Source organism: Typopeltis vanoorti, chromosome 1, assembly GCF_054136105.1.
Source record: "Typopeltis vanoorti isolate ZY-2024b chromosome 1, IOZ_Tvanoo_1.0, whole genome shotgun sequence".
Lineage (NCBI taxonomy): Eukaryota > Metazoa > Arthropoda > Arachnida > Uropygi > Thelyphonidae > Typopeltis > Typopeltis vanoorti.
The window spans coordinates 166,756,236-166,778,573 of NC_143549.1; the positions used below are offsets into that span (position 1 = coordinate 166,756,236).

At 36.3% G+C, this 22,338-nt stretch overlaps 1 protein-coding gene across 3 annotated transcripts in view; it reads right to left on the reverse strand.

The window, feature by feature from the left end:
* Positions 1 to 22,338, reverse strand: part of LOC150110620 (pseudouridylate synthase 1 homolog) — a 156,677-nt gene that overhangs the window by 14,393 nt on the left and 119,946 nt on the right. For all 3 annotated transcript variants that reach the window (XM_090395297.1, XM_090395278.1, XM_090395287.1), the window contains exon 11: positions 10,018 to 10,102. In XM_090395297.1, coding sequence (XP_090251423.1) covers positions 10,018 to 10,102 — 85 coding nt within the window. The remainder of the gene's footprint in view (positions 1 to 10,017; positions 10,103 to 22,338) is intronic.

A 22,338-nucleotide genomic window follows, 5' to 3' on the forward strand; every position in this document is an offset into this window, starting at 1 on the left:
CTCACATGTCACCTCTTTCACTAGATGAAGAAATGCAGGTGTGTGAGGCCAAGGTTTTAGAACTATTACACAAATTGAATAAGAATTCAGCAATAGGGACTGATGGAATATCAGCACGTGTGCTAAAAGAGTGTTCAGCTGAACTGGCCATTCCTTTGACCAGGCTGTTTAATGAGTCTCAGAACAGGGAAGATTCTGCAGGAATGGAAGGAATGTATGGTAATTCCATTGCACAAGGGTAGTGCAAAGACAGATGTATCCAGCTATCAACCAATTAGTATCTCAGGAGTGGTGGTGAAGATTTTGGAAAAATTGGTTAGAGCTCGCATTCAGAAATGGGTTGACAGTGAATCTCTACTTTGCAATGAACAACATGGGTTGACTAAGGGAAGGTCATACTTAGCAACTTGCTCACATTCTATAACAATGTTTCCATTGAACTAGACAAGGGGAATGAATACACCATGATACTTTTGATATTGCTAAGGCTTTTGACAGAATACAGTATGGTAGACTTGCATAAATTGGAGAAAATAGGTTTGATTTATACAATATTAGCATGGATAAGAGGATGACTGACTGACAGATATCAAAAAGTGGTATACGGGAGATGTGAGTCTGCAAGGTTTAAGGTAACAAGTGGTGTACCACAAGGATCAGTACTTGGTCCACTGTTATTCAATCTGTACATTAATGATATTGGGAAAGATTTCACAAGTGACATACAGCTATTTGCTGATGATGCAAAGATAGGTAGGGTAATCAGGAATGCTGCTGATATGCAGTACTTGCAGAATGATTTGAATAGGCTAGAATTGTGGGCATGGGAAAATGGGTGTCAGTTCAATATGAGTAAATGTAAAGTTATTCACTTCGGCATGATTAGATATCAAATGTCGTATTATATTGGTGGGATTAGGCTAGGGATCTTGGAGTGTTAACAGATAGGAAGTTGAAGTTTAGGGAACATGTAGCAAAGATTGCAAATACAACTCAAAAGATAACTGCAATGCTGAAACGAACGTTCACATGTAAAGATAAGGATGTTATTTTGTCTCTTTACAAGGCGTTGATAAGACTTCACTTGGACTATTGTGCGTAGGTTTGGTCTCTTGGTTTCCGTTGTGATTCTGATATATTGGAGAGAGAGTACAAAGGAGTGTTAAAAATGATATCAAGATTGTGGAATACTGATTATGAAGACAGATTGAGAATTTGTAGAATGCAGAGACTAGTAAACAGGAGAAAGAGGGGAGATATGATTGAGACTTATAAACTTCTGAAAGGATCATACAAGATTTCAATTGATGGAAATCTCATTCTTTCCCTACAAGGGTGGGGAAAGAATGAGGGGGCATCCTTGGAAGCTGAGAATGAAGGCCGCCAAGAAGGGTGTGAGGGCTAGATTTTTTTCTCAGAGGGTAGTGCGTGATTGAAATGGATTGCCATTGGATGTTGTGGGTGCAAGCAGTGTGTAGTATGTGGCCTCCCTTGATGAGTCTCTAACTCCTTGGAGGTCTCTCTCTCTTAATAAATTATTATTATTAAAAAACATCTATTATAAGAGATTCTTTCCTGAAATGAGAAAACATCTGGTTTATCTTCTTTGACATGGAAAAAGCTTATGACACAGCCTGGAAATATGGCATATTAAAATCCCTCTATAACCTAGGTCTCAGAGGGCACCTGGATGTGTTTATTAAAAAAAAAAACTTTGTTCAGGCAAGTAAGCTAGGAGTGCTTAAGGGTCAAAGCCGTATAACTGAGAGGAGACCTCCACACAGCCTTTAAAGGAATGCAGAGCAACGACTAGGACTTCTGACCTAATGTCCAATCTTCCTTGTGGTGCACCCTGTTAGGTATCTACCTGGATAATGAACGAACGAGGATGGGCTGACAATTTGGGATTTATCCGACCATATTGTATTCTTATTGGCTTAAACCATAATAATAAAATGGTGTTACAACATGACAGAATGGCCAAGCTCCATTTCTTTAGGCTGAATGGTAAAGAAATGGAGCTAGCTGAGTAATTGGATAAGTACCATATTGAAACAAAAAAGACAAAGCTAGTGAGATCTTTCTGAGCAGGCAATGACAATCAGGGAAAAGAAGGAGCTATGGTATTCAACACTAAATATGAGTCTAATCTTCTTGAATGGCAGGCAATATCAAGTAGCATGATGTCGGCAAATATCAGAATGGGAACTGGACAATGTCACCTATTTGTTCCTATGGTCCCACAGAAGCTTCTAAGGCAAAAGTGGAGAAATTTTTTGCTTTAGAGAAAGCAACTGACACAATGAAAAAGGAAAGGTTAGTCCTTCTTGGGGATCTAAATAGCAAAGTAGGAAATGATTGTCAGACATACAAAAATATTGAACAGTATGTAATAGTGAAACCTATCGAGTATTCATAACTAGACTCACACATAAACCACAAGAATTAAATTTTTAATAAGTAAATATTTCATTCTAAGTATCTTAGGACATCATCACTATAGTTATTACAAACAATACTAGGAATAACATACAGTTAGAGCACATGCTACAATAGAATTCCACTGTGTGTAGTAGCATGTTATAGAATTAAATTCAAATATATCTGATAAAATCGGATATAATTTCAAAAATTTCTAATATTTCAAAAAATGCCAGAATCAAAGCATATGTTGAAAGTTTCTTTTTCACTTGGTTAGAATATAATAAATTTAGTTTAATCCTTTATCTAAGTGTAAGCAAACAAAGTTTGCGCTGGGGTGCTTAAGGGTCAAAGCTGTATAACTGAGAGGAGACCTCCAAATAGCCTTTTAAGGAATGCTGAGAACCGACCAGGGCTTCTAACCTAATGTCCAATCCTCACCTTCTCGTGGTACACCCTGTTGGGTATCTACTTGGATATTGAACGAACGAATGAGTATGGGCTGGCAATTTGGGATTTACCCGACCAAATTGTATTCTTATTGGTTAAACCAAAATAAAAAACGATGGTACAACATGACAAAATTTCATGCTGGCTGGGGCATCGCCTGGTTAAACAAGGCCCCCGTTGTTTTCGCCAGGGAACCAGGGCAAACAGCAAAAAGTCAGCTAATGGAAAAAATCTGAAAACACACCCCAACTCAACATCACCACAGTTAAAGATCGGTACTATCAACATAAGAAGCCTGAATGGCAAAGAAATGGAGCTAGCTGAGGAATTAGATAAGTACCAGATTGACATGGTGACTTGTCAATTGTCATTGACATGGTGGGGTGACTGAAACAAAAAAGACAAAAACTGTGAGATCTTTCTGAGCAATAAATACAAAATGTTATATTCAGGCAATGACAATCAAGGAAAAGAAAGAGTAGCCATAGTATTCAACACAAAATAAGAGGCTAATATTCTTGAATGGCAGTGAGTCTCAAGTAGAATAATGTGGGTAAATATGAGAATGGGGAACTGGACAAGGAGACTTATTTGTGCCTATGGTCCCACAGAAGATTCTACTAAGGTAAAAGTGAAGAAATTTTTTGATGCTTTACAAAAAAGCAACTGACACAATCAAAAAGGAAAAGTTGATTCCTTGTTGGGGATCTAAATAGCAGAGTAGGAAATGATTGTGAGACATACAAAAATATTTTGGGAAAATTTGGAGAAAAGAGCAAAGCTAATAATAATGGTAAATATTTGTTGGATTTCTGCTCAGGACATGGACTGGTTATTACTAACACCATGTTCCAACATAAAAATGTGCACAAATTCACATGGAGGGAAGAGGCAAGGAATAAGAAAAGTTTCATTGACTATGTTATTATTGATAGTGATGTTTTCTCCCTGGTGCAGGACACAAGAGTGTACAGCGGGTTTGAAACTGGAAGTGATCACTATTTAGCAGGATAAAATTGAATTTCATATTGAAAAGAATAACATGTAAGAAAGTTTTAAAGCGAATAAAAGTTGAGCAGCTCTCAGATGTGAACTGTAGACTAAAATACGCAAAGATTATTGAAGAAAAAATGAAAGAGTTTGAGAACAATAATCAAACCTTGGAGATTCAGTGGCTAACTGTGAAGAAAGCCCTAATTGATTCAGCTAGAGAGGCATGTGGTGAAGTTGTCTACAAGGATAGAAAAATCAGAACTCCATGGTGGACATAGGAAGTTAAAGAAGGAAGCCTATCAAAAGTTCCTGGCAAATAAGTCAGCTTGTGTTCTTAGAGAATACAGAGACAAATGCAAGAATGTTAAACACTGTGTAAAACTAGCTAAACAAAAGTGATGGGAGAACTTTGGCAAGAATATAGAAAATAAATATCAAGAAGGTGGCAAAGTACTCTGGCATCACAGTGATAAAAAACACTGAATAGGCATGCAGTCAGGAATACATATCCATACTTGAAGTAGAAAAAGCAATCAGAGGCTTGAAATGTGGAAAGGCAGCAGGAGTAGATGATAATCGACCAGAAATGCTGAAGTATGGTGGTATAAAAGTCTTACAGTGGCTGCACTGCATAGTTCAGAAAGCCTGGACAGAGGGACGAATTCCCGATGATTGGAGTAGAGCTCTCATAGTACCCATATACAGGGTGACCCAAAATTCACGCAAGATTTAAATTTAGCGCCATTTGTGCGGTAAAGTGTTGCCAACGAGAAAAAAAAAGACCGCATGAGAGCTGACAGTTCAGGGTTATTAAAAATGGAGCGCTACACGAAAGAACAACGCTTTTTCATTGTTGAGCAATATTTTAAAAATAATGAAGGTTTGGCAGCTACAGTTTGCAATTTTCGTACAAAATATGGTCGGAATAGTGATTTAACTTCATCAACTGTGAAAAGATTAATTAAAAAATTCAAGGAAACTGGATCAATTAGTGATCTTATACACTCTGGCTGTCCTTCAACAAGTCGTTCAACAGAAAACATCGAAGCAGTTCGTGAGAGTGTTGCTGAGTGTCCAGGAAGATCAATTCGGCATCGTGGTCTCGAATTGGGCATTTCGAGAAGCTCTCTACAGCGTATTCTCACGAAAGATTTGCATCTTTATGCTTACAAAGTTCAATTGACTCAAGAACTGAAGCCTACTAACCACATACAGCAAAGAGAGTTCGTTGAATGGATTATGGAACAACAACAAGTGGATGCTTATTTTTCAAACAAAATTATCTTCAGCAATGAGTCTTATTTTCATCTTGATGGCTTCGTTAATCGAAAAAATTGTCGCATTTGGGGTTCAGAAAATCCACGAGTGATTGTTGAGAAACAAATGCATCCACAACATGTCACTGTTTGGTGTGGCTTTTGGGCTGGATGCATCATCGGTGCATTCTTCTTAGTAAATGCGGCTGGTAAGGCAATAACAGTTAATGTTGCTCGCTATTGCAACATGATAATCCAATTTTTGTGCCTAAATTGGAAGATATGGATGTGGACAACATGTGGTTTCAACAAGACGGTGCCACATGCCATACAGCCCGAGAAACAATTCAATTACTGCATGAGTCATTTCCTGGCCGTGTAATTTCCCGTTTTGTTGATCAGAATTGGCCACCCAGATCATGTGACTTAACACCATTGGACTTTTTTCTTTGAGGTTTTTTGAAGTCTAAGGTTTATGCCAACAAGCCCACGACCACCCATGCCTTGAAGGAGGAAATTGAGCGCTGTATCAACAAAATTCAGCCACATTTATACAAAACTGTCATGGAAAATTTCGACAAAAGAGTGCGTATGTGCCAGCAAAGCCATGGAGGCCATTTACCTGATATGCTATTCCATGCATAACCCTATACTGTATACTTTATGAATCAATAAGAAATTACAATTTTTAATTAAAAACCTGTGTTTTCTATCAAAATTACTTCTTGTGTGAATTTTGGGACACCCTATATAAAAAGGGAAATAAAACTGAATGTGAGAATTACAGAGGTATTTCCCTAATGAGTGTTCCTGGCAAGATCTATGCAAGTATCCTTGAGAAACGGTTGAGAAGAATTGTGGAAGAAAAGCTGAATTCAGACCAAATAGAGGCTGTCAGGATCAGATGTTCACTTTACGACAAACAGTTGAGAAAGCAAGGGAATATAACAAATATCTGTATTTAAGTTTTGTCGATTTGGAAAAGTCATATGACAAGGTGCCAAGAGAGAAGCTATTCAATATGCTACAGTTATATGGTGTCAATTGGGCTTTATATCAAGCAATACTTAGTCTTTATTTGAGTTGTAAGTCAGCAGTTAGAATTGAAGGAAGTACAGGAAGATGGTTTAATGTTAAATCTGGTGTGAGACAAGGATGTACATTATCCCCTCTGTTATTCATTATCTATAAGGATCACATTATGAAGGAAAGTGGTATTAAACATGATATCAAAATTGGAGATGTTAATGTCAGCTCTTCGCTTTATGCAGACGATGTTATACTTCTAAATAAATCCGCTACAAGTTTGCAAGATTCTCTGACTAAATTGAATAACTGTTGTAATAGATATGGTATGAAGGTCAGCAATAAAAAGACAAAGACAATGAAAATAGGCAGAATCATTGAAAATGTCAACTATGTTATGAATGGAGAACCTGTGGAACAAGTAAAACATTTCAGTTACTTAGTCACGATTTTTAGTGAAGATGGTAAATTAAATATAGAAATAGACAACAGAATCAGTAGAGCTGGTATGATGGGAAGTCAATTGAATAACATATGGAATAAGAGAGAAATTAGTCGGATATTAACTTGTATACAGTTAATTCTCACTAAATTAGCTGTATACAAGACAGTGTTCAAACCAGTTTTAACTTATGGATCTGAGAGCTGGGTCAGAAATAAAACATAAGACCAAAGACTAGAGAACCGTAGATATGAGAGTCCTGAGAAAGATTATAGGCGTGAACAGATGGCATCAATACCAATATCATATTAAAAAAGAGGATATTAGGAAAGAACTTGACAATTTTAGCAAAACAAGTGTTCTCTGCCAGGTTGGCAGGAAAACGACCCAGAGGAAGACCAAGATATAGATGGATTAATACGGTACAAAGTGCCTCAGACGATAGAAATATAAGATCTGATAATGTTGGAGTAGTGACAAGTAACAGATTGATTTGGAGGAAAATTGTAGATAGGAAGTTAGTAATGATGCAATTTTTTTCATATAGTACTATCATATCCTGCACACCCCTTGAGGGTACATGGCAGGAATTTGATGATGATGATGATGATCTTCAGGACTGAGGTAAGGAAGTGCAACAGCAGGCAACTCCGAGTAAAGGTGGACCAAGTTCTTATCACTCCTTGACTCAGTATCTCCCATAATGCAAAGCACCACTACCCAAACTAGTTTCAACCTTTATTGAGGTCTCGTCAGTGGGAGGCAGACCCAAAACGTGGAGATACCAAGTCTAATAGGAGAGGTCATATTTACCTATAGGAGTTGCCAACAGGTGTACCACCTTATTATTGAATTACTCTGGATTTAGAGAAAGATGTTGAAAGTTTATTTTTCACTTGGTTAGATTTTAATAAATTTCGTTTAATCTTTTATCCAAGGGTAAGTAAACAAAGTTTGTCCCTGAAAATATCTTCAGGGACAAACTGTAGAAAAAAATATCTGTCCAATATGGAAACCAAAAGACTTCGTTTCGAAGTAGCCAAAGTAATTTATTATGGCAAACCTTCGAACTTGAATATCCCACCATCAGAACTGAAAGCTCTTAACTCCTTAAAATGAAATAAAAACATAGTTATCACCACAGCCGACAAGAGAAATGCCACTATTGTCTTAGATACCAAATCATACAACCAGAAAATGAATTTATTACTTCGAGATCGAAATACATACACCCAACTTGATTATGATCCTACAAAAAGACAGCTCAAGAAATCATTAAAAAACTCAGAACATACCATACTAGGCCTCTTAGAATATATATAGTTTACCTAAACTACACAAAAACAATGTTCCACTCAGGCATATTGTGGATTCTCAAGTTATTCTCAAAAATTATCAAGATTTTTGTCTAACCTTCTCCATCCTCTCATAGGCTACATAGCCTTATCAATTAAAAATTCCACGGTTTCACACAAAAATAAGACATTCAACTGTCAGAAACAGATATGGTAATTAGCTTCGACATTGTCTCCCTGTTCACTAATATTCCCCATCAGTCGATAATAGAATTGTTAACTCAAAAATTACCATCGATATTGTGGAATTTTCAAATTTTATTACATCTGGATACTTCAGATGAAAAAAAAAAATTTACAAGCAAGAGGAAGGAACAGCAATGGGCTCTCCCTTATCACCAAACTTAGCCAACCTTTTTCTGGACCACTTCGAAGAAAAAATTTTCACGCTTGACCTAAACCAAAAATTTGGCTATGATATTGATGACATCTTTGCAGTCTGGAGTCATTCTGATTAAGAACTATACTCATTTCTAGATATGATCAACAATCTTCATCCTTGCATCAAATTCACACTAGAAAAAGAATCATCACAAGGTATCTCCTATCTTGATTTACATCCAACGAAAACAGGATGGTTCCATCTCCACTTCTATCGTAAACTAATTTTTTGGTCATTACATTCACAATTCAGCGGCTCAGCATCCACCTCAAAAATATGGCGTCATAAAATCATTAGTATCCAGAGCACACAGATTTTGTTCCTCCAAAAAATCTTTAAATCAAGAATTGGAAATCATCAAAAATATAGCCATACTAAATGGATACAATCCAAAAACAAAAAAAAAAACCATCAATCTATGCATCAACCAAGACAAGAACAAGCCCGTAGGACTCCCATACCATATGTTAAAGGCATCTCTGCTGCTATCTACAAACCAATCAACCAGATCTACAATTTGCTACCTTCTCCTAAAGACAAACTCTCACCTTTGATGCTACCTTGTCGTTATGACGTTCCAAGTTCCTGTAAGATGTCTTACTATGAACAGACAGGAAGATCTATTAGTAAACACATCCCTGAACATCAAGACCATATCCATCTTATCAAACTGCAAACAAATCTGGCCATGCACAACATGGAGTTGAAAACCCAAACCATAGGATCCAATGGAAAAACACCAAACTTCTACATAGATCCTTATATAAACATGAGCATTTATATAAAGAAAGTGCTGGAGCTTTATGTCACAGACCCAATTTAAACCGTAATAAGTTCTTACACCCTAAAGTCTGGGAAATTGTCATCCTCAATTGTATTAAATAAATTTATGTTATGTTATTTTAATTGAATTTATTTCTAATTATATCCAATTTTTATCAGATATATGTTAATTTAATTCTATAACATGCTACTGCACGCATAGTGGGATTTCATTGTAAGCATGTGCTCTAAGTGTATGTTATTCCTAGTATTGTTTGTAATAACTATACTGATGATGTCCTAAGATACTTAGGATGAAATATTTACTTATTAAAAATTTAATCAGGGTGGTTTATGTGTGAATGTCGAGTTTAGAATACTCCACAGGTTTCACTATATAACAGAGCATAGCATTTTTATTCTTCAGCCAACAGGCTGTGGATTTGAAATCCACTGTAGATGTTTGCGAATATCTTCAGGCAGTAAACGAATTTCAATGCCTAGTGTAAGACTGTATCTACCAACCTGCTTATTGGAGTTTTGGGGGGAAAAAAAGAAAAAAAAAACTATTGTGTTAGCTCTTTCTTGATCAGAATTTACAGATTAATGGACTATAAGTTTAGAACCTTCAATAGGTGAGATCATAAAAGGGCAAAAGAAAGTCTGTTAATGAGGAATGAAAAAGGATAAGTCAATTCAGTAAGATTTGAATCTGGACAGCACACAAAATAAAACTTTTCAGTAGTAGTTTTTTTAACTAGTGCTTACAAATCATTGCATGTACTACAGTTGTGAGTTATGAAATCATTCATTTCACTTGATGTCTCAGCCAAACATACTGACAGAACTTGGTTCTGAGAGAGTCTTTCTCTATAAACAACTTATATCTTAATAATACACAAACAAAGAATAAATACCAGTCAAACATACCTTTTCTTTTATCAATTCTGTTGGTGGTCCTGAGTGTCTGACATCAAAATTATGATAACGGAGGGTATTCAACCAATTCAACATACTGGTTATGTACTAAGAATAAACAGCTTTAGATTGTAAACATAAAGTATGCAAACATAAAAAAATAACAATAATTAAGAGTCAAAATGATTTAGATTTTAATATATTAACAAGCCAAGTTTGTGAGAATGTAATTAAAGATTGCAAATTACTGTGAATATTTTTTTTCTTAACATGTAAATAGCATCTGCAAATCAAATACTATTTTGGTTGTCTGAATTTTACGCTTCTTAAAAGCAATTCATTCCAAAATTAGAAGATAAAAATATCTTACAAGGAAAAAAAAAAAGTAAATTCATTTTCTGCATAAAAAGAAAAATTCATTTATACATTATGATATACACTGCTTGGAAAGAAGTCAACAGATGCTCATTGGCATGCGGCATCATGCTAGCCATGTCATGAGTCACATATTTGCAGCCAGTATAAATTGGAGGCATACGATGCTCCTAAGTCAGTGCAACTATGTACAAGGGAAATGATAGAATGCCATGTTGATTGCCTATCTGTTTGGAAAATTGAGCCATTCCAGGTAAACAATTAGTGATATCATATTGAGATGGAAGCCTAGGGAGTTGACTGCAAGTGCTAGGTTGACACATTGAATGCTGAGTTGCAGCTGACTGGAGCACAAATTTGCACAAAAACATTCAGAACAGAGGTTTACAACATGGGTTTCTAAGGTGCAAAGAGCATGTACAATGGAATGTGGAAGCTTGGAAAGCTGTGTTATGGAGTGACAAATCATGTTACACCCTCTACTGAGCAGATGGATGGATGTGGCAGATGCCTGGTGAACATCTCTTACCAGACTGTGTAACCGAAACCATGAAATTCTGAGGTGGTGTCGTGACGGTATGGTCCTGTTTTGGCCTTAGACCTCTGTTTGTGGTCCAAGGCCAAACCAGAGCACCACAAACATTGAACTCCGATGGATATCTAAACATTCTGGACAGTAATGCTTCCTACTTTGTGACATTTCTATGAACTTGACCATTGTGCAAGACAATGCACCTGTCATAAGGCTATTGCTGTAACGGCATGGTTTATAGACATAAATGTCACCACACTTGAATGGCCTCCACAGAGTCCTGATTTGAACCCTACTGAAGATTTGTGGGATGAACTTGAGCATCGGGTGAGGTCAAGGGACGTCTGCTCCACAACAGTCCAGAATCTCATTATATGCGTACAGAAAGAATGATTCAAAATTCCCATTGATTGCTATTGTATGCTTTGTGGAAAGTATATCCCATAGGATTGCTGCAGTCATCGCAACAAAAGTCTAAGCAGTGTATATTAATAGTATCAGTTTAATCATCATCATCATCAAATTCCTGCCATGTACCCTCAAGGGGTGTACAGGATATGACAGTACTACATGAAAAAATTACATCAATACTAACTTCCTATCTACAATTTTCCTCCAAATCAGTCTGTTACTTGTCAAGACTCCAACATTATCAGATCTTATATTTCTATCGTCTAAGGCACTTTGTACCGTATCAATCCATCTATGTCTTGGTCTTCCTCTGGGTCGTTTTCCTGCAAACCTGGCAGAGAACACTTGTTTTGCAAATCTTTCCTCTCCCATTCTATTTAAGTGACCATACCATCTGAGATTAGCTCTGCTAACGCATTCCTGGATGCTGACAATGTCGAGTTCTTTCCTAATATCCTCATTTTTAATATGATATTGCCATTGATGCCATCTGTTCACGCCTCTAATCTTTCTCAGGACTCTCATATCTGCGGTCTCTAGTCTTTGGTCAAGTGTTTTACTTCTGACCCAGCTCTCAGATCCATAAGTTAAAATTGGTTTGAACACAGTCTTGTATACAGCTAATTTAGTGTTCCGACTAATTTCTTTCTTATTCCATATGAATTTATTCAATTGACTTCCCACAATACCAGCTTTGCTGATTCTGTTGTCTATCTCTATATTTAGTTTACCATCTTCAGTAAAAATTGTGCCTAAGTAGCTGAAATGTTTTACTTGTTCCACAGGTTCTCCATTCACAACACAGTTGACATTTTCAATGATTCTGAGTATTTTCATTGTCTTTGTCTTTTTATTGCTGACCTTCATACCATATCTATTACAACAGCTATTCAATTTAGTCAGAGAATCTTGCAAACTTGTAGCAGATTTATTTAGAAGTATAACATCATCTGCATAAAGCAAAGAGCTGACATTAACATCTCCAATTTTGATATCAGGTTTAATACCACATTCCTTCATAATGTGATCCATATAGATAATGAATAACAGAGGGGATAATGTACATCCTTGTCTCACACCAGATTTAACATTAAACCATCTTCCTGTACTTCCTTCAATTCTAACTGCTGACTTACAACTCAAATAAAGACTAAGTATTGCTTGATATAATGCCCCATTGACACCATATAACTGCAGCGTATTGAATAGCTTCTCTCTTGGCACCTTGTCATATGCCTTTTCCAAATCGACAAAACTTAAATACAGATCTTTGTTATATTCCCATGCTTTCTCGACTATTTGTCGTAAAGTGAAAATCTGATCCTGCCAGCCTCTATTTGGCCTGAATCCAGCTTGTTCTTCACCAAGCTTTTCTTCCACAATTCTTCTCAACCGTTTCTCAAGTATACTTGCATAGATCTTGCCAGGAACACTCAGTAGGGAAATACCTCTGTAATTCTCACATTCAGTTTTATTTCCCTTTTTATATATGGGTACTATGAGAGCTCTACTCCAATCATCGGGAATTTGTCCCTCTGTCCAGGCTTTCTGAACTATGCAGTGCAGCCACTGTAAGACTCTTATACCACCATACCTCAGCATTTCTGGTCGAATATCATCTACTCCTGCTGCCTTTCCACAATTCAAGCCTTTGATGGCTTTTTCTACTTCAAGTATGGATATGTACTCCTGACTGCATGCCTGGTCAGTGTTTTTTATCACTGTGCTGTCATCACTGCTTGTTTCATTTAGCAGTTTTTCAAAGTAATTACTCCATACTTCAAGGATATCTTTTTCTCCTGTTTTCATTTCACCTTTATCATCTCTAATTCCTTTTACAGCACTCTTTCCTCCATTCCTAAGCTTCTTCAACAACCTCCAGAATATTTTGCCACCTTCTTGATATTTATTTTCTATATTCTTGCTTAAGTCGTCCCATGACTTTTGTTTAGCTAGTTTTACACACTGTTTAGCTTTCTTACATTTGTCTCTGTATTCTGTAAGAGTAAAAGCTGATTTATTTGCCAGGAACTTTTGATATGCTTTCTTCTTTTCCTTCACTGCCTCTTTAACTTCCTGTGTCCACCAGGGAGTTCTGATTTTTTTATTCTTGCACACAACCTCACCACATGCCTCTCTGGCAGAATCAATCAATGTTTCCTTCAGAGTTTGCCACTGAATCTCCAAGGTTTGATTCCTGTTCTCAAACTCTTTCATTTTCTTTTCAATAATATTTCTGTATTTTAGTCTACAGTTCACATCTGAGAGCTGCTCAACTTTTATTCCCTTTAAAACTTTCTTACATGTTATTCTTTTCAATATGAAATTCAATTTTATCCTGCTCAAGACTAAATAGTGATCACTTCCAATTTCAAATCCTCTGTACACTCTGGTGTCCTGCACCAGGGAGGAAACATCACTATCAACAATAACATAGTCAATGAGACTTTTCTTATTCCTAGCCTCTTCTCTCCATGTGAATTTGTGCACATTTTTATGTTTGGAACATGGTGTTAGTAATAACCAGTCCATGTCCTGAGCAGAAATCCAACAAGTATTTGCCATTATTATTAGCTTTGCTCTTTTCTCCAAATTTTTCCAAAACATTTTTGTATGTCTGACAATCACTTCCTACTCTGCTATTTAGATCCCCAACAAGGACCAACTTTTCCTTTTTCATTGTGTCAGTAGCTTTCTCTAGAGTCTCAAAAAATTCCTCCACTTCTACCTTAGTAGAACCTTCTGTGGGACCATAGGCACAAATAAGTCTCATTGTCCAGTTTCCCCATTCTGATATTTGCCCAAATCACCCTACTTGACACTGCCTGCCATTCAAGAAGATGAGCCTCATCTTTTGTGTTGAATACTATGGCTACTCCTTCTTTTCCTTGATTGTCATTGCCTGAATATAACATTTTGTATTTATTGCTCAGAAAGATCTCACCAGTTTTGGTCTTTTTTGTTTCAGTCACCCCTATTATGTCGATCTGGTACTTATCTAATTCCTCAGCTAGCTCAATTTCTTTGCCATTCAGGCTTCTTACGTTGATAACACCGATCTTTAACTCTGGTGATGTTGAGTTGGGGTTTGTTTTCAGATTTGTTCCAGTAGCTGACTTTTCGCTGTTCGCCCTTGTTCCCTGGCGAAAACAACGGGGACCTTGTTTAACCGGGCGACGCCCCAGCCGGCATGAAATTTTGTCATGTTGTATCATCATTTTTTATTTTGGTTTAACCAATAAGAATACAATTTGGTCGGCTAAATCCCAAATTGCCAACCCATCCTCGTTCGTTCAGTATCCAGGTAGATACCCAACAGGGTGCACCACGAGAAAGTGAGGATTGGACATTAGGTCAGAAGCCCTGGTCGGTTCTCCGCATTCCTTTAAAGGCTATGTGGAGGTCTCCTCTCAGTTATACTGCTTTGACCCTTAAGCACCCCAGTATCAGTTTAAATATTCATAAAACCTAGCTAATTCTCTCCAATATCTGAATCCAAACACTTATTATTCCAGAAAAGTAATACATTATAAATAATTCATTATAATCAGTCCTTGACTTATGATGTGACTTATAACCACTTGTACTTATGATGGCAATCCCATTAACACATCCATTGATTATTAACTCAACTCTTGTAACCCACTGGTTAGAGGATTATTGCTATCTTCCAGGCAAATCATTGCTACCGAGAGTAAGGAAACCCTAAGAGACTATAAAGAAAAAAAGGAATATAATATAGATATAGCATGGAGTGAGGTAACAGGAGAGTGTATGAATAGTGCTTGAAAGGAGTTGCTGAAAATATGTTCATACACTCACAGAATTCAACAAAGACAAAGCTTTACAAGCACTATTAACATAATAGACTTTATGGATAGTAAGACTGTCATTATCGTTTAAACTGGGTCTGTGACATAAAGCTTCAGCACTTTCTTTATATAAATGCTCATGTTTATATAAGGATCTATGTAGAAGAGTTTGGTGTTTTTCCATTGGATCCTATGGTTTGGGTTTTCAACTCCATGATGCTGCTAAAGATTTAAGAGTTAGAAGTTGACAATGAAGATGTAGAACATTTGATGGAAGCTGTGGAAGAGAAGTTCTCAAACAAAGCCAGAAGAGAAAAAGCAGATCAAGAAGAGGATGCATAATCCTTAAAAAGTTAAAAGTGAGAAAACTGGCAGAGAGAGATTTGCCTCTGTTAATTTGGTTGTTTGAGTAAACAGATCCCAACATAGACACTTAGCAAGGTATATACAAAATGATGCAGACAAAGTCAGGCATAATATACGCATTTTTAAAGAAGCCAACTCCAGCTGTTATCTCATTCCTTGAATATGAGCCCAGATCTCCCATACATTATGCATCTGATGAACCATCATTAGACTGTTTTGGAGCAATTCTTGAATTTGAAGAATTTGTTGTTGATTGCATAGCTTCCCCTGCCTCTGCTGATGATATGTCTAATTAATAAAGCAGCAGCTTTTGAAGCGTTTCCTCTTGCTACATTTATTTTCATCAGGTTATTTTACTGGTAAATGCATAGGAGAATTGAATACTTATGTTCAGGGCTCGACAGAAATGCTTACACACTTGCATGTGGTGGGTATATTTTGCTAGCTGCAGATGAATGTGGAACTCCTATTGACTTGTTGGAATATATCAAAAAAAAAAAAAAAAAAAAAAAAAAAAAAAAAAAAAAAAAAAAAAAAAGGGGGGGGGGAGGATATTGAGTGAGTAAATTTTTTTTTTGCATGACAAGTAGGGTTTTGCATAATTTGTTGACCCCTGCTCATGTTTCATTATTTATTACATACTGTACTGTATACAGAAATTTTATGCCATATTGTATTATTTTACAAAACAGACCTCCATATTGTAGTATTTGGGCATGGTAATTGTTAACATATCCTTATTGTTCACATAGTGATTTCCGACAAATTCGTAGGAATGGATATAATTTCAAAACAATTGCAGCATATCAAAACACAATAGTATCAAACTTGTTGAGCAATTCAGATTGCTATATTTCAACAAATTTTACTAGAACTGCATTTAAAAATACTGCAGGATGTTTTTATTTTTAATGTGAATCTCACCTATGAGAGGTTATGAACCCACAGATTAGTAGTATGAATAGGCTAAGGAGTTTTTTCCCCCTGTTAATATTATATATATATATTTCCATTTCTTATTTTTTACATAATCTAGAAACCCTATTTTAGAGACCAAACACAAAATCTGGGATACCAGACTGATATAACAGGAATGACTGAAATAAAGAAGACAAAAACAGGTGAGATCTTTCTGAGCAGCAAATACAAAATGATATTTATTCAGGCAATAAAAATTGAATGGGAAATTGGAAAATGAGACTTATTTGTGCTTATGGTATCACAGAAGATTATACCAAGGAAGAAATGGAGGAATTATGAAAAAGGAAACGCTGGTCCTTACTGGAGATCTAAACAGCAGAATAGGAAATCATTACCAGACAGAGAAATGTTTTGCAAAAATTTGGAGAAAAGCTCAAAGCTAATAATAATGGTAAATGCCTGCTGGATTTCTGTTCAGGAATGGATTAGTTATTACAAACATCATGTTCCTCCAATATAAAATGTGCACAAATTCACATGGATAGAAGATGCAAGAAATAAGAAAAATTTCATTAAGTATGTTATAGGTGACAGCGATGTTTTCCCAGTGGTTCAAGACACAGAGGATTTGAAATAGGAAAGGATCATTATCTGGTTTTGAGCAGGATAAAACTGAATTTCATATTAAAAAGAAGAGTGTGTAAGAAAGTTTTAAAACAAATCAAAGTTGGACAACTTTTAGAGGTGAACTGTAGACTCAAATACAAGAATTGAACCTTGGAGATTCATTGGCAAACCCTGAAGAAAACATTAATTGATTCAGCCAGAGAGACATGCCGTGAGTTGCCTGTAAAAAAAGTAAAAAAAGTAAGTAAAAAAAAAAAAAAATCACAACTCCATGGTGGACTCAGGAAATTAAAGAGACAGTGAAGGAAAAGAAGAAAGCATATGGAAAGTTCCTGCCAAGTAAGTCAGCTTGTGCTCTTAGAGAATATAAAGAAAATTGTAAGAAAGCAAAGCACTGTATAGAACTAAACAAAAGTCATGGGAAGACTGGTAAGAACACAGAAAATAAATATTAGGAAGGTGGCAAAATATTCTGGAGGGTATTGAAAAAGCTTATCAATGGAGGAAAAATAAAGATGATGATAAAGGTGTAATGAAAACTGAAGCTATTCTAGATGGTTGGAGTAATTACTTGGAAAGACTGCTAAATAAAACAAGCAATATCAGCACAGTGGTAGAAAACTGCCAATTGGAATGCAGTCAAGAATACATCTCAATATTTGAAGTAAAAAAAGTCATCAAAAACCTGAAATGTGGAAAGGCAGCTGGAGTAGATGAAATTCAACTAGAAATGCTCAAATATGGAGATATAAAAGTTTTACAGTGGCTGCATTCGATAATTCAGAGGGCCTGGTCAAAGAGTCAAATTCTGGATGATTTGAGCAGACCTCTCATAGTACCCATCTATAAAAAGGGAAATAAACAGAATGTCAGAATTATAGAGGTATTTCCCTACTAAGTGTTCCTCATAAAATTTATAGAACTATACTTGAGAAATGGCTAAGAACAATTGTGGAAGGGAAGCTTGGTAAAGAACAAACAGGATTCAGGTAAAATAGAGGTTGTCAGGAAAAGATTTTCACTTTAAGATAGAGTTGAGAAATCTTGAAATATAACAGTTTTGTATTTAAGTTTTGTTGATCTGAAAAAGGCATGTGACAAAATGCCCAGAGGAAAGTTCTTCAAAACACGACAGTTATATGGTGTAAATGGAACATTACATCAAGCAATACATAGTCTATTGTGAGTATAAATCAACAGTTAGAATTGAAAGAGCTACAGAGAGATGATGTGATGTCAAATCAGGTATGCAACAAGGGTACACATTATCTCTATTGCTATTCCTTATCTATATGGATCACATTATGAAGGAAAGTGGTATTAAATCTGCAATCAAAATTGGCTATGTTAATCTTAGCTCTTTATTTTATGCAGATGATGCAATACTTCTGAATAAATCCAGCAGATATCTGTAAGATTCCCTGACTAAACTGAATAACTATTGTAATAAATTTGGTATGAAAATCAGTGATAAAAAGGCAAAGACAATGAAAATAGGCAGAAACATTGAAAACTTCAACTATATCCTGAATGTATAAAACAAGTAAAATATTTCAGCTCTTTAGGCACAATTTTTAGTGCAGTGGTATGGTAGGACATCAGATGAATAAATTTATATGAAATAAGAAAGAAATTAGTCAAAAGATTATCTCCACTGTTAATTAGCTGTATACAAAACAGTGTTAAACCAATTTTAACTTATGGATATGAGAGTTAGAAATAAAGCACTTGATCAAAGACTGGAGACCTCTGATATGCAAGTTCTGAAAAAGATTAGTGGAGTCAACAGACTCCACTAATCTTTTATGATTAGTCTCCACTAATCAATGGCAATATCACATTAAAAATGAGGATATTAAGAAAGTTCTTGCTAGCATTCAGGAATGTTTTAGTAAAGCTAATCTCTGGGTGGTATGGTTACTTATACAGAATGGGGGGGGAAGATTAGCAAAACAAGTGTTCTTTGCCAGGAAACCTAAAGGAAGACCACCAAGATGTTGATGGATTGATATAGTAAAAATTGCCTTAAAAGACAGAAACATAAGATCTGATAACAGTGGAATCTTGACACAGATGGGATTAATTTGGAGGAAAATTGTTGATTGGAAGTTAGTAATGGTATAACTTTTTCATGTAGACCTATCATAATTATCCTGTACACCCTCTGAGGTACATATCAGAAATTTGATGATGAATGCTGAATCTTTTCAAGCCATTTCGGATCTGTAATAAGTTAAGTGATGGTCTCATACCAGGTGATGAAATTCCATTTCCTACCTAAAGACAATCACAAACATTCATGCTCATGACAGAATTTGAAATTGTAGCTTGTTGGCTTGAGCGTGGATACATTAACTGCTCAGCCAACCAGGTTAATTTAATGAATTTATTAAGACAGAAAATTGAAGTAAGCTGCTCTGTGTCTTTGTGACGCAGACCTTCAACATCATATTGACCATTATCACCCCATTTCAGAAGAAATAGGTAATAGTAGTGAATATGGTATTGTACTTTATACAAAGAAAAATACCAAAACTAGCTAAAGCTGTGCAATATCCAGAACATACCTCCAATCACAGAAATGAGAGAGAGAGAGAGGTGATTAAGATAAAGGGACTCAGTTAAACCAAACAAATGACAGTAAAGTTTCAATATTCAGAACCAGAACTACCATTATCCTTCTCCATTGGTATGCGTATGTTTATAATCTCACTTCTACTCCTTTTGCAAAAAGTAGGTATTTGGATCAGGCGAAAAGCAGCAGCTGTCAAGCCATGCTAAGGAAGTCATAAATCATCCCATTTGGCACCCTTGCTAGAGGACATGAGACTGAGAATAGCTGGGTGAAGGTTGTTCTATAGTGAAGGAAACTTGGATGAGGTTATGGCCTGAGTTAACAAGTGGAGAACTGACATCCATAGCATATTTTGAATGGGAGCTTGTTAAGAAGATGTCAAGTTGTTGGTAAGATGGATCATCTATGTTAGGTCGTTGCTGAATACCTCAGCATGCCTACCTGCTTAATCAGTGGAATTGGAGCAGGAAGATAATTTGAGTTGTGGACATTGAAATTCCCAAGAAGGATGAGCTCACTGTCTAGACCGATTATTAGAATTTGGGAAAAGATAGAGATAGCAAATGATAGCTTCAAAAGAAACTATGGAAGGGAAGTTTAGAGCCTCTGGTTGACTTGAGGTTTGCATTCCGCCATCCACTTATCTTCCTTCATTCCATCTGTTCTTTGGAACAATCTCTCTCTCATACTATTTTCCCCATGAGTACAATCTCCAAACTTTTTAAGAAACATTAATAATTCTCTCTCCTTAATCACCAACCCACACTTGTCATTACTGTGTTGTGACCTTTCATGTGTGGGGTCATTATAAAAATGATTCCCAAAGACAAAAAACATTCATATGGAATAAGAGAGAAATTAGTCGGAACACTAAATTAGCTGTATACAAGACAGTGTTCAAACCAGTTTTAACTTATGGATCTGAGAGCTGGGTCAGAAGTAAAACACTTGACCAAAGACTAGAGACCGCAGATAGTTTGTCTGCATCCAGGCATGCGTTAGCAGAGCTAATCTCAGGTGGTATGGTCACTTAAACAGAATGGGCGAGGAAAGATTAGCAAAGCAAGTGTTCTCTGCCAGGTTGGCAGTAAAACGACCCAGAGGAAGACTAAGATATAGGTGGATTGATACGGTACAAAGTGTCCCGCGCAGTTAGCCTAGTGGCTTTGCGCTTCGTAACTATATGCCTGGGGAAGGAGTGTCCCAGGTTCGATTCCCGTTGTAGACGTGAGGAATTTGAGGATCTTCCTTAGGCATAGCCAAGTTAGCCGGTCTTGGGCGTGGTCAGTAGGGTTTTTTCCGCCAGTTTATCTGGCGTTTTTCATCCCGCAAACAGGCCCCATGAACATACGCCTCTACAGTCAAAAATATATCTCCCCCAGCGGCAGACCAGGCGACGAGTCGGTTGGGAGTAGTACTAACAAGAAGTCGCATCTAAAGTAACACGCGGACCCTGCATGGGAAGCGGGAATAACGCGTAGTAGAAGAAGAAGATACGGCACAAAGTGCCTTAGATGATAGAAATATAAGATCTGATAATGTTGGAGTCTTGACAAGTAACAGACTGATTTGGAGGAAAATTGTAGATAGGAAGTTAGTAATGATGTAATTTTTTTCATGTAGTACTATCATATCCTGTACACCCCTTGAGGGTACATGTCAGGAATTTGATGATGATGATGAAAAAACAGTTACCTTAGATTTTTGTTTCCTTTTAGCAACTCATATTGAGAGAGAGAGAGAGAGATTACTTGAAAAAAAAAAGACCAACCTCCACAGAGCCTTTAAGGAGCACTGGAGGCTGGTAATTTGGGATATAGATAACCAAATCACATTCTTTATCAACTGAAACCAAGATATGCATTACACTAGTACAGCAGTAAAAAAAAAAATCATGCTCAAGTGGGTAGAGCCATTCAATTAAACAAGACCCCAGTATTTCATAAGAAAGTCAAAGTTAACAGGGGGAAACCATCCACAGGAATAACACACTTCAAAAGTAACTAAATGAAAGAATGCACATTGTTTATTATGAATCCTATCAAGAGTAAAGAGGTGGATTTAGCATAGGAATAACAGATATACCATGTTGATACAATTCAGGTTAATTGAGATGAAGCAGAGCAATATAACATGACATATTCAGACAACACATCTCAGAGAAAAGCGAGTAACTATAATACTTAACATATGTCGTTAAGATAAACCTCTAGAACTGGAGGTTGTCTAAAAAGAATTATGCAGGCAGAAACTGGATAACATGACTTTACTCCCATTGAAGTACTAAAAACTTCTTTATTCATTTAATAGTAACCGATATAATAAACAAAACAGTAGAGTAGGAAATTAGTCCAAAATTTACAGAAATTATCTGGAAAAATATGGAGAAAAAAGCAGACCTAACAATAAAGATAAATACCTGCTAGATTTCTACTCTGAATATAGAATTGCCATTACTGGCACCATGTTCTTGCCAAATTTTAAGAAACTTTTAAAAAGAAATATTCCCAGAAGAAAGTGAAAAATGAAAGTTTGAAAATATGAACCAAACTTCAAAAATTATGAAACAAGTTAAGGGGATAAAAATCCCTTATTGTTTTTCAGCCAGTAAGCGAAACTAAGATCGAACACTACGATCTGTAACGTTTCAAGCCGACGAACTGTCAGCGTATCCAAGCGTAAGTGACCACTTGGTAGTGCCACACCACAGCAAC